Consider the following 13,179-nt stretch of genomic DNA (forward strand, 5'->3'; position numbering starts at 1 on the left):
GAAAACATCTTTCCTCCTGGGCCTCATGAAGGCATTTGCTGAGCCTGGAAATCACCTCCATGGGCAACCATGAAATTTCACACTGTTCCTTAGGCAGCTGCTGCATTGACTGGCATTGGCATGTTCAAGGTCAACATGCAACTTCAGGACAAGGGCAAGGCTAACCTCACCTGGAGAGACAGCTGGAGGGCAGTGCTGGGTCGCTGTGAAATGAGTATGCTCTCAACCCACAGAAGGATGAGGCTAGGGCCACCAATCACTCTCCTTTTCTGCATGACATGGTTCTGGATGCACATGGTTCTGGATCACATCTTTCTGAGCCCACTGTGAACTTGTCTAGGGCAGAGATCTGGGGCATTAATGAATGGATGGACTAACCTAGCAGGTTCAGGCTCTGTCAACCAGGCTGCCTATGTGATTACTCCATGTAACTTGCTTACAGAATTCCCTGAAAACACAAGCTTTTATTTCAAACCCTAATTCTGAAGAGCAGAAACAATGTTTCCCAGTGCAAAAGCAGCTCAATCAAAACTGTCAAGTGCAATGATGCATTAAACTAATCCCCTCGCTCCCTCATTCACTTGATGAACACTTACTGAATCTTCATTACATGACAGGCACCTTGCCAGAAACAAGTGGGGAGAGAAGATGCAGTCCCTGGAGGAACCACCTGTTGATCAATGTTTTTAATCTGGGGTTCCAAAGTGAGCAGGAGTTGAGAAAGGCTGCGAGGACCACTGACCTTCAGTAACGGTGAGCAAGCAGCCCATCAGTTCTGGGGGCCCACCTGCTGACTCCTCTTTTCTTGATCCAGTCTTCTCTTCTTGCCTTTTTTTCTCTCTTAACCAGCCAAAATCTCAAACAGAACCATCTATTGCTTTTTGCAACTATGGAACAATATTCTTGCTCCTTATGGTTATTGGAAAAGTAAAACATACACAAACATAAACAGAGCATTAAGATAGAGCATTTCAGATTTGGCTTTGAAAAGAAAACAGAAAATGTATTTCTTTTCAGCAGAAAGCTCACCAATCCAATACATTTTTATTAAATTACATTACATTTGGGGCAACATAGAAATCTAAGGCAATAAAAACAGTCCCAACCTGTTTAAAACTCTGGTCCTCAATTGAAACATTTCCCTATGGGTAAACATGTCTCAGGAGAATAAGGCTGTAATCACGGGTCTATGCACTGTCCTTTAGTACCAATGAGAGCCTCTCGCTGACAGCTGGCCACCCTGCGGTCACCTCTCTTCTCAGTGCCAAAGTTCCTCTCTCAGCACTGAAGAGACTTAAGCTCGGTGAAACCTGACCATAAGTCGTAAGCCATAAATCACAGCGTGCGCTCAGACTCCACCGGAGCATGCACTATCGCACACACGTCCTGCCATGGCGACATGTCTTTCTCACTAATGTGCAAGACGTGCACTCTGCCTGGTCTTACACCTCAAGGTATTCCTGTTGGAGACACTGATAAATTCTAGGCATCTCCATCCCCTCGTCTGCCACTGGGATCCTCCTGGGACTGTGGAGGAGGGTTGTCCCGCGAGTCCGGGTTATAGAGGAGTGAGGCTCACGCGCTGGCGCACACACACACTCCTTCTTGGCTCATGTTACCCCATCATCACTGTGGGCCTCTCCTTTCCCCGGCCTTCCCACCTGCTCTTCTACCTCCGCCGGCTTCCATTCCCCAGGGCTCCACCTCCCTCTGGCTTCCGGCTTCCACTCGGCTCCCCCCGCCCCACCACCAACCCTCTTGTGCTGGTTTGGCTTCTACAACTGAAAGTGTTGGTGGGAATGGCATCTGTATTGAACACGTATTATTATTATTCTTCCCTAAACAATTTAAGTGATTTAAGGAACTCGAGCATCCCTGGACTTTGGTATCTAAAGGGGTCCTAAGACCAATGCCCCAACAGTGACAGAGGAAGGATGATAGGACTCTGTCCCAGCACCAGGACTGGGAAATGCTTTAAGAAGATAAGCACATCATTTTCAGGTTCCACTGTCCTCGGAGAAGCACCAGCAGGACACTGCATGGGAAGACCCATGGCCAGCGGCTGTCACAAGATGGGCTGGCAATCAAAGGCCAGCCCCACCACGAACCCTGACCACAGGGCACTGAGCAAATGTCCAATTCTCCGCTTCCTTCTCTACAGAGGAAATAAACCCCACCTGCAAAATTGGAATGAAGATCAGAAATCATACCGAAAACCAAACCATCCAAGTGCCTGACATATATAGTAAAAATTGAGCATGCTATAATGCTCACATTTTAGGCAAATAAAGCCACACTCCTACAAAGTCCTATAAAACAATAAAACTTTGGGCACATTTATTAAACACACACACACACTTCTGAATACCCGGTCTTTCAAAGCAAAAAGCAACACTTACATTCGGAAACATTTTCTTTATACAGAAACATAGTATTTATTCAGTGAGAAACTAATTTTTACTATCTGATTTGAATAAATTTTCTCCTCCCAAGCTGTTTGATTGAAGGCACATCATTGCAGCATATATTTTATTATTATCATCATTATTTTCCACAATATTTAATAGCATGTTCCTTCTCCCACATAGAATATCACCCAATAGTAGTACCCAAAAGGAGCCGCAATACATTCATAACAAAGATAGAAGTGTCTTTAAATTTCTGCTTTCCAATATGATAAGTCAACTAAAACAAAGCTGGATTTAATCAGCTATGAAACTGGAAAAATGAAAATCAGTCCCTGCCTACGTCAAGACCATGGTCATTAACGCCTCCAAGAAATGAGGGGAGAAGACAGAAACATCTTCTGCTTCTTACCAAACTCCCGTGTAAGTTTAAATTTTGTTTTAAAGGGATTTCTTCAGAGGGTATTCGGCTGCCTGTGACGGGAGTCTCGGGGTCTCCTGGGGCCATCCTGAAAGCGGTGCATGTGAAATGGAAACAGCAGCCCCCTCCGCGGCTCCTGGGACACACAGGAGAGGTGCCCAAGTCCAATCTCGGCTCAGTTCAGAAAAAGAGAAGGGAAAGGGTTACGTTCCTGGGGCACACACAGCCTCTCCGAGGGCACCCCAGTCCATCCACGTTTTCAGGGGTAATCCTCCTGGCTTGCAGAGTTTTCAGTACCTGAAAACCCTTCTCCATGATCCCTCTCCTCTGGGGTCTTCTGAGTGTAGTCACTGTATCCACAAACAAACAATGTCACATGTCAAAGGGGTTATAGCTTCCGATGAACAGCCACGGCTGGCCTCGTCTAGGACACCTTCTCAGCGACCCCCTTCTGACTTCTGGAGCCGAGGCCTCGATGCAGCATCCAGACTTCAGCAGATGGAAACCATGTCAGAAAAGCAAAGACCTGGTGACCCGGAACAGACTGTCTCCACACCTCCACACCACGACAGGTCCTGGAAAATGTCCAAACAAGTAAACCGCACACAGCCAATCCAAACGGACAAAAAGGCCTCAGAAAAAGATTCCCTGCAGTTTAAAAAAAAGAAAAAAAAAAAACAATGCATGTAAACATAGCCTCTGAGTCATAGGAGAGCCCTGGAGCCCTTTCGTGGTCTTTCCAATGCTTTGCGATTTTACTTGTTCAGCTTTCTTGGAGGTATCAGTCTGCTTTCTTCTTATTAACAGAATTTGCGTTCTGAGGCTGCCTTTGAATATGAGCTTGTGGTTTGATTGGCAGAAAAAGTATTATCAGGAGACTTATGATGTGTAAGTAAAAGTACATGGACCTAGGAATAAAAACACACAAAAATTATGTTTCCAACGACATAAATGGGAAATTATCACTTGATCACCTCATCCTCAGTAGGTAAGTGGAGGCGCTGCTTTCAGGGGTCCATGAGCCTGCTCAGGCTTGCCCCGACCACCCTTCAGATTACCCCTCAAAGCTGTGCAGAGCACCAGTCCAGCGGCAGACAAGCGTCATACTGCCCCACTGACATGGTAAGCAGACCAAGAGAATTAGCCCCATCAGCCAGAAATCCTCGATGTTCAAAATGCACAAGGCCAAACTCCAACCCAAACACAAATACAACAAACGCTTTCACCCGCACGTTCTTCCTAAGAGTGAGGGGTTCTTCTTGTGTGTCCTGTGAACTGGAAGGATTCTGATTTTGAAAACTAGTCTATAATCCTGAAAACAACTTCCATCCAAATAAGTAAGGAACAAGTTTTACGTTTGAGATTTTGTTTACTTTCATTGCAAAAACACATCATTCAGCAGTGTGCACAACATGGATACTGATATTTATTGGACACAGTGTATCAATAAATGCATGTAATTAGAAATAGCCCACATTAGCATAACTATTCTGGATCCATTTGGAATGGTGGAATGTGCGCTTTCTCCAATGAGTGCCTTTATTTTTTATTTAAAAAAATTTTTTTGGCACCAGGGATTGAACCCAGGGGTGCTTAACCATTGAGCTACATCCCCAGCCCTTTTTATTATTTTTAAATTTTGAGGCTGGCTTTGAACTCACAATCCTCCTGCCTCAGACTCCCCAGTCACTGGGATTATAGGCATACACCCAAATGCCCTCCTCCCCAATGTTTTCTTAAGAGTCAAGAGATGTAGTGTTGGAAGAAGCGGGGAAACATAGTGAGATGTGTATCATTCCTTAGTTTTGGTATAATTTCAGGCACATGAGACCAGAGAAGGCACATATGCCCTCAACTGCCTGATCCTTTAGCAAGAGGAATCTCCCTAAAATGGTTTGCAGACTAGTCAAGAGTAGTAATAGATTTTCATTCACTTAATGTTTTAATAAACATTTACTGCTCAAGATGCATGAAGCATTAGTTAGGCATGGTGGTGCATAATCCCAGCAGCTCACAAGGCTGAGAAAGGAGGATTCCAAGTTCAAGGCCAGCCTCAGCAATGTAGTGAGACCCTAAGCAACTTAGTAAGAACCTGTTTCAAAATAAAATTAAAAAAAAAATTGGAGGGGCTGGGTTGGTAATGGTAATGATGAAGCACCCCAGGATCAATCCCCAGTACCACACACAAAAGAAAAAAAGAAAAAGAAAGTAAAAGAAAAAATGTATGCAGCATTAAACTGGGATCTACAAAAAGACTTTAACCCTCTATGCACTCCCTTGGGAGAATGGCCATGAGTCAACAATCTTTCTTGCTAAGTTGCTTAGGGCCTCGCTAAATTGCTGAGTTTGCTATCTGCAAAATTTCTTCCCAGATTCTAACATTCTTACACACTGAATTTAAGAAAGTGTTCTCTAATTCAAGACAAATTACTGTATGAGTATTTATATTTTCAAAATAATTTCATAGAAAGTTTCTTTTGTAATACAGTCAAGTGGCCAGTAATATAGTCAAGTGGCCAGGCACGGTGGTGCACACCTGTAATCCCATCGGCTTGGGAGGCTGAGGCAGAAGGATCGTGAGTTCAAAGTCAGTCTCAGCAATTTAGCGAGGCCCTAAGCAACTTAGAAAGACCTGGTCTCAAAATACAATACAAAAAAGAGCTGGGGATGCGGCTCAGTGGTTGAGCACTCCTGGGTTCAATCATCATACAGTCAAGTGTTCATTAAACTCAGGGCTCACTGACAATTCAAAGGAAAAAAGCTGAGCACCAGGCATGGTGGCCACGCCTATACTCCCAGCAACTCAGGAGGCTGGAGGATCACAAGTTCAAAGCCAGCCTCAGCAAAAGCCCAGCACTAAGCAACTCAGTGAGACCCTGTCTCTAAATAAAATACAAAAAAGGGCTGGGGATGTGGCTCAGGGGTTGAGAGCCACTGAGTTCAATCCCCGGTACCACAAAAAAAAAAAAAAAAAAAAAACAACGAAACACAAAGGAAAAAAGTTGAGAAATTCAAAGTTGTACTTTGAGGTCACTCTAGACCGAAGGTGGACTAGACACAAACATGAAGCACATGAGGGACCTGGACGCTAGGCGATGCAGGCAGGCAATAAACAGGCAGTGGACGGCTGTCCTTGGCAACCAGTGACAGCAGTGAGCCCCAGGGAGGCGCACATCCTGAAGCAGCGAGGCTCCCTCCCTGACAGGCCGGCAATTTTGACTCTTTGACCAGATTCAGATTCTCAAGAGATTCTGAAAACACGTTTTGAGGTGCAATCAACCTACCAAGGCCACAGGTGACATGTGGCTGTTAAAACTGGACGGAACTGGGGCTGGGGTTGTGGCTCAGTAGAGTGCACCTAGCATGTGTGAGGCACTGGGTTCGATTCTCAGCACTGCATATAAATAATGAATAATATAAAGGTCCATCAACATCCGAAACAACATTTTTTTTAAAAACTGGATGAAATTGAAAGTTCACTTTCCTCAGTCACTAGCCACATACCAAATGCCTAATGGCCACACGTGATGGTGGCTAATATATGGGGCGTCCAATGCTCAGAGAAAAGCGATGTCAGTCATCATAGAAGCTTCTGTTGGACAGACAGATCCAGACAGGAAACTTCACATGCAGTGTGTACTACATGTGTTATTATATATGCATATAACATGACGTTAGAGCAACTCCAATGGACTACACTGGCAAAAAAAAAAAAAAAAAATTTGTTTTATCCTCAACAAAGGTGTTTTAAAACATATCTTAGGTTATTTTTTAAAGGAATGGAAAGCTGCTTGACAACAATTTGATTCTGCCTAAGTGCAGGAATTAGCATATGCTTTAGTTGGTTAAATGCATGTTATCACAAACATGTCTTTAACTTACTTTGATCTGCAAGCAGTAATTTGCTTCCAAAATAGCTTCTCCTCAGGAAATTTTTAGTGATTACACTGCTGATCTTGCCATTAAAAGCAGGAGACTCGGAGCCAACTCCTGGTTGCTGTGTGAGTTTTGTGGTGCGCACCCTCTGAGTCTCACGGATAAGTGGGCAGACGGACACCCTCGCACTCGCAGCCCACCACTGCTCACTTCAAAGTCCATGTTCGGCCCACGTCCGTGTTTCTCTGGAGTTCACGGCCTGGTGCTTCCTCCATGCTGTTCCCATCTCAGAAGCACAACCCACAGAGCCCGCCTCGCCCTCGGCACTCGCACACCTGAGCTTCGGTCCCCTGCATGGCCCCCAGGACCCAGCTCAAATGCCGTGTCCCCCAGAGCCGCCCCTCCACCCAGGCTGAGTCAGATTCCTGTTAGGCAGACCCCTGGCGCTTTGTGCTGCTCACCCGGAGCACAGACTCAGGCGTGTTTATCACTCTGCCAACCCTTATCTACCTTCCCACCAGGCTGCCACCTCCACGGGCAGGAATGACTTTTCTGTTTGGCTGGCATTCCAGCCCCAGCTCCCAGCGCGGTATCCAGCACGCCGCAGGTACTAAGTGAGGCTCCGTCAAACACAAACATTTTTGCAGTAACATGACAAATACATTCCTGAAAAATCTCGCAGGATTGCGTGATTAGGATCCCAGGCTCATGGGGGGAAATCCTGTCCTTAATATGCAGACAACTCAACACCTAGAACCAGAGAGCCGACCAGAACAATTCACACCCACGACAACACCCTGGACAACCCAAGCAGACAGCTCCCCGGGACTGAAGACCGCGTCTGGGGGTGTTAAAAGTGCAAAGCCAAAGAGGGTATTTGCTGGCTTAACTGAGGGTCCGATGTAAGGAAAATGTAACTGGGACCCAGGGCTGCCCAGGGAGGGTACAAGGTAAAGCCCGCCAAACACGGAGGGCCGGCATGGAGGGTGTGCTCTCCGGGGGACCTCAGTGAAGGTGCTCAAGTCAAGTTTCCTCTGCCAGAGCCGATGTGGCTCCCACCTCTGCAGGGGCTGAACGGAGGGCTTCTGGTTTGGCTGGAGATTGTAACTCTTCCTACTCTCCTGGCGTCCTAGGGACGCTGTGCACGACCCAGCACACCTTCCATGTCATACCGAGGTGACTTCTCACCACCTGACTAATATCTTGGAAACATGTAGCAGAAGAGACTTTACTGATGAGTGCTATACAGTTCCCTCTGCTTTCTTTTCCTATAACCTTAAGGAAAGCATCCTACTTTTGGATATTCATACATGTATTGGGCAGTAAAAAAACTTCTTCAATCCATTCCTAACCAGTCCAGGGAATCCCCAGTTCACAAATAAGATGTGTTTAAGCAGGGTTTGCGTCTGCAGAAACAACTGAAAACAGGCAGATTAACAGGAGAAAGGGGTACAGACTTATTATATGCACTGTGCATGGGGTCACATGAAGCATGTCAAGGGCCAGATGGTTGAAGCTTAAACATCCTCTTCACTGGGGACAGGGAAGTGGGAGCTGCGGGCAGTTCCAGAGGGAGAGCAAATGATTTTTAGGGGAGAATGGGCCCTGATAACAGGCAACCATCTGGGACAAAGTCTGCCTGCATGCTGGATGTATGTCAACTGTAGTCTTTTTTCTTGCAAGTTATTATTCTGGAGAGCCCAGCCTTTACATAGATAGGGAAACTTCAGAGAAAGCCCCTTATTGCACTTTGCAGGGGGAAAAGACGGGCAAGAGACCGGGGTCAGGGTGGGGGCTGCAGAGAGACCTTGGTCTTTGTTAGTTCGAAGCATTCTGAATGACAAAGCATCAAAGCTCGAGGCGTCATTTTCTGAGCCCTGACAATGGCACTGCATTTCCTTTATTCCAGGTTGCTTTCTTTTGTAACCATGCTATGTTCAAAACGGAACCTGAGTAGCCTGTGCCACGCGTCAGATGACAGGAGAAGCATTTATCAAGTTCAAGCCACATGCCAGGTCCGGGCTTGAACTCTGCAAGTCTTCCTCCTTCAATTCTAAGGACAGTCCCAACAACCACACTCAGGGCGGATTCTATCCTCAGCCTCTTTTCATGGTGAGGTCACACAGGAAGTTTTCCAGACTATGTGCTCAGTCATTTCACAACAGTGGAAAAACACAACCAATTAAACGTCAGTGTAAGACACGAAAAGTCAGCAATTACAGGTCCGCAGTGCATTTGCAGAGCAGGTGTTGGAAGAGGAGGGCCCGACTCCCTGAAGCCCTTGGGTCTCCGGTGTGAGCCTCCCTCTCAACCCTCAGTCCCACACACCCCTCCACGTGGAGGGCATCGGGAACACGAATCCCTCAAGCACCCCCACCAGAACCAGCACCTCACAAAGAACACTGACCACGGCCACCGTCCACTCGAGGAGCCAGCAGCGTCGCCAGGCGGTGCCCGGCTCCTGCCCTGGGAACTCCCCGTGGTGGCCAGCACGCTCGCTCCCCAGGAAGAGCAGAGGAGCGGAACGCTCGCCTGGCGGCCCTCGCACTGGATCCTCCCTTCACACTGCCCTGCCTCGATCGCCGCGGGCTGACACCGTGAACGCCAAAGGCATTCCCCGGCGGCCGTCCCGCAGGCGCCCGAGCTGCAGGCTGGTATCCTGGACCAGGCGCTTCCTCTGAAGCGCCCGGGGCATCTTCCAGCCTGGGTCACTTGGGAATCCTCGGTGCAGTCCCTCTTCACTGCTGTGACTTACCCGAGCCTACGTCAAGCACAGAAAACGGACCAAGGCACCAGACGGCCGCAGAGAACTCACGTGTACAGACGGAGGGTGGGTTCCAGGGCCAGCAGGACGAAGGGCGCCACCGTGTAGGAGACGGCCAGCTGAGTGGCAGCCCAGGTCACCAGGTCGTACACACACTTGAGGGCTTTGGAAGAAAGGAAGTGATGCCTGTAGTTGTTCCTCACCTGCAAGTCAAGCAGGGTGGGGGGCAAAAGAGCTTTTACTCCAGCGGAACAGAAGCGGCAGAAAATAACCAACCACGGGAGTCCTCCTTTCAACTAAGAATACCAGGATGGCCTTCCTTACTTAAAAACAAGAAAATACAGGTTTGCTGTAGAAAAATACAAGAAACAATGAAGCAAAAAAAAAAAAAGAAAATTCTTTTTTAACACCTCCCTAAGAAAAAAGCACCATTAAAAAATCTGGCACAGGGGCTCAGTCGGTAGAGTGCTTGCCTTGTAAGCACAAGGCCCTGGGTTTGATCCCCAGCACCCAAAAAAAAAAAAAAAAAAAATCTGGCACATAGCTGGGTGTGGTGGCGCACACCTGTAATCCCAGTGGCAGAGGAGGCTGAGACAGGAGGATTGCAAGTTTGAGGTCAGCCTCAGCAACTTAGCAAGGCCCTAAGCAACCCAGTGAGACTAACCCAGTGGCATTAATATTTTTTAATTATCTATCATGAACTTTTTTCATTTAACTATCTACCATGAACTTTCTCCAATGTCAGTAAATAGTCATCTCCATTATAATTTTAAGTGAATCATGAAAACGTCAGCTCGGCTACTCACTGCCTCTTTTGCTATTACAAACAATGCTGTGACACACACCTTGTCAATAAACCTCTACACTGTCCCCGAGTTGTTTGCTCTGGGTGATGTTACTATTTCTAAGAGTAAACACAGTTACTATTTTGGGGGTGCTTACATTAACAAAGGAAGCTCTGACCTTTATTTCCCAGTTTGTTCTGGTCATCTGTTTTCTAGGTTTCTTTCATAATCTGAGTGGCTATACTATGAATGGGAGAAAGGAAAACATCTGTCCGGTGTGTCACACAAATGGGCACAACATGCATTTAGTTTTAAAGGTATTTCCATCAGCAAACAGCCGTCAGTTATCTGCCTTCTTTACATGTGGACCTCACAAGCTTCCACCCAACCAAAGCAGGAAGTCCTCAGGCGAATGTCAAGCTAACCCAGATGACTTGGCACCTGTGAAGCTGACTGGCCCCGTGGTGTGGCTCCTGACAGATTCGCAGAATGAATGAATTGAAGAAGGGGCGACTATCGCTCCACCAGGGCTCTGAAATTCACACCTAAAGTACAGTGTGACAAATGTCACCTACAGTCCTGGCATCTGAAGCAAGGAAGACCACCCTCATGATCAGGGCTGAAAGTAAAAAAAATCCAACCCTCTGCCTCTGGCCACAAAAGCACTTGGAATTGCAATCGCTTCTATATACGTCCATCTTCTTGGAAGACGATCACATTTTTCATTCTTTTTTTACCTGGCTTTCTAACAAGCAAATTGCAGGAATAATCTAGGACGGATGAAAGACTCCTCAAAGGACCCACAAGAACTCAGTTTGTGGGCTGGGGTTGTAGCTCAGTAGCAGAGCTTCTGCCTCGCAAGTGTGGGGCACTAGGTTCAATCCTCTGCACCACATAAAAATAAATAAAATAAAGGTATCATGTCCAGCTATAAAAAAATAATGTCTTTAAAAAAAGAATTCAATTTGCGAAATTCACAAAGAATTTTACACAGTTAACTGGATCAGACTGGAGACCATGAGAGGCGAGGTAAGTCTCCAAAAGGTACAGCTCCTGTGGCTGCTGTCTCACCGCCCCTGTGAATTATCTCTAGACTTAGGAAAATAAAACGTTAAATTAAGCAGGATCTAAACAAAGTGAAGTCCTACTGAGCCTACATTAATTAATAATCATCAACATCCATAATAAGTAGACTATGTCTTCACAGCCTTTAATGATTAAAAATGTGTTCATCTCTTAAGGTAATAAATATTGCTCCTAAAATTTCTTTCATTTTACAAAAACCCTCTGTAAAGGACACCAAAATAAAATGGTTGTTTTTGCAATGATCACAGGTTCCTGTGCACTGAAGAAATTCTCTCATGGGAGGATTTTTGTATATCGTTTGGCTTTTCAAAATATCATTCCCACGGTCCCTCTTGCCCCCAATTCTTGCTCGGACCTAAAAGGTTCCAACAAACATACAAGCATCAGATTGCTACAGGGAAGGCCCGAACACCCACAGGACGCTTACCGCCCTGGCTGCTAACGTGACGAGGACTCCAGTTAAGAAGGTAAAGTAGTACCCGGGGTACACGCCATGCCACAGAGCAGAGAGGATGAAGGTTAGCACCGTGGGGCACCAGGGAACCCGCTCGTAGCAGACGCTGTGAAGAGAGGAGGGAAGCGGTCAGAGGGGAGCACACAGACCCTCGGCGGCCCCGCTGCTCCCTGGAGCAGGCCCTGCAGAAGCCTCCCGTCCCTTTCTGATGGGAGCCGGGATCACGCTGTCCAGGGTCTTGCAAAGAACCACAAAGCCTGTGTCGCTCTGGGGTCCCCTGAGCACTACCAGCCAAGTCATCTATGCCTCAGCCTTTGGATATTTTAAATGTCCGACCTCCACAGACAAACGGCCTGGACCCTAATGAAGGTCTAAAGAAGGTCTGAACAAGAGTTCCTGCCTTAATGGAGCTGCTTCCAACCATGGTCTAATCCTCTGGGGGAACTTAAGTGAGGGCCATTGCATAGAAAATTCTGGAATCAGGCCAAGGGTCCTGAGAAATGTCCTCACTCAGTCTCTCCATCTTTCTAGGCAATGACTCTAGCACAAAAATCAACGTGCCAGTCACATGACCTGCTCAGACCTCACTTGTCCATCAGATTTGGACCCAGGAATCTGCCTTCAAGAGTGGCTCGGGTTAAGTATCCCAAAAAGTATTTTGGATTCCACAAGTTTTCAGATTGGAGAATATCTGCATATCCGTGAGTCATCTCGGGAACAGGACCCAAGTCAAAACACAACATCGATCTGCTTCCTAGACACCTTGCACACGTACCCCAAAGGTAATTCCATACAGTATTTTTAATGTGCCCGTGTTTTGACTGCAAGCTGTCACTTGAGGTCAGGTTCGGAATTTTCCACTTGTGACATCATATTAATGTTAAAAAAGTGTCAGGTTTTAGAGCATTTTGGATTCCAGCTTTTCAGGTTAGGGATACTGTGATCTAGATAATGTCCACAAAGACCCTGGAGACCTTTAGCTCTTTGATTGTTTGTGAAGACAAAATGATAGGGGATTCCCCCTCCAAATCCCATCCACGAATAGCCAATGATGCTCTTAGGGAAGCCACCACAGAGTTCATCAAATGAGAGGACCAAATAAAAAATGAAACAGAAATTCAGTTATCACCAGCTCCTCAGTGACGATTCAAAAGTAACTGATTTACACCCAAAGTCAGATGATGGCTCCCTCTTCATCAGAGGAGAAAGAACACATTTAGGGATATAAACACAAGACTGAGACCCCATTCGTAAAATTTCTTCCTGAAGTAAGTAGTAGGTAGGTTATGTATTTGTTTCTTATTCTTTGTATTTTCTTTTTTATGAATGAAATATTTTATTTTATTTTCCAAAATTTTAAAACACTTTTGTCAAATTTTTATGTGACA

The 13,179-nt window shown here is 46.2% G+C and overlaps 1 protein-coding gene across 2 annotated transcripts in view; it reads right to left on the minus strand.

The window, feature by feature from the left end:
* Nucleotides 1–2,319: 2,319 nt before the first annotated feature.
* The window catches only part of Mboat1 (membrane bound O-acyltransferase domain containing 1), an 87,397-nt gene continuing 76,537 nt past the window's right edge, over nt 2,320–13,179 (minus strand). The window contains exons 11-13 of one of the 2 annotated variants that reach the window (XM_047559629.1): nt 11,765–11,897; nt 9,518–9,669; nt 2,320–3,474 (exon numbers count right to left, since the gene is read on the minus strand). In XM_047559629.1, the coding sequence (XP_047415585.1) occupies nt 3,318–3,474; nt 9,518–9,669; nt 11,765–11,897 (442 nt within the window). In that variant the 3' untranslated portion in view covers nt 2,320–3,317. Of the gene's footprint in view, nt 3,735–9,517; nt 9,670–11,764; nt 11,898–13,179 lie in introns of both variants that reach the window. The other variant, XM_047559630.1, reaches the window with a different exon arrangement.

Source organism: Sciurus carolinensis, chromosome 7, assembly GCF_902686445.1.
Source record: "Sciurus carolinensis chromosome 7, mSciCar1.2, whole genome shotgun sequence".
Lineage (NCBI taxonomy): Eukaryota > Metazoa > Chordata > Mammalia > Rodentia > Sciuridae > Sciurus > Sciurus carolinensis.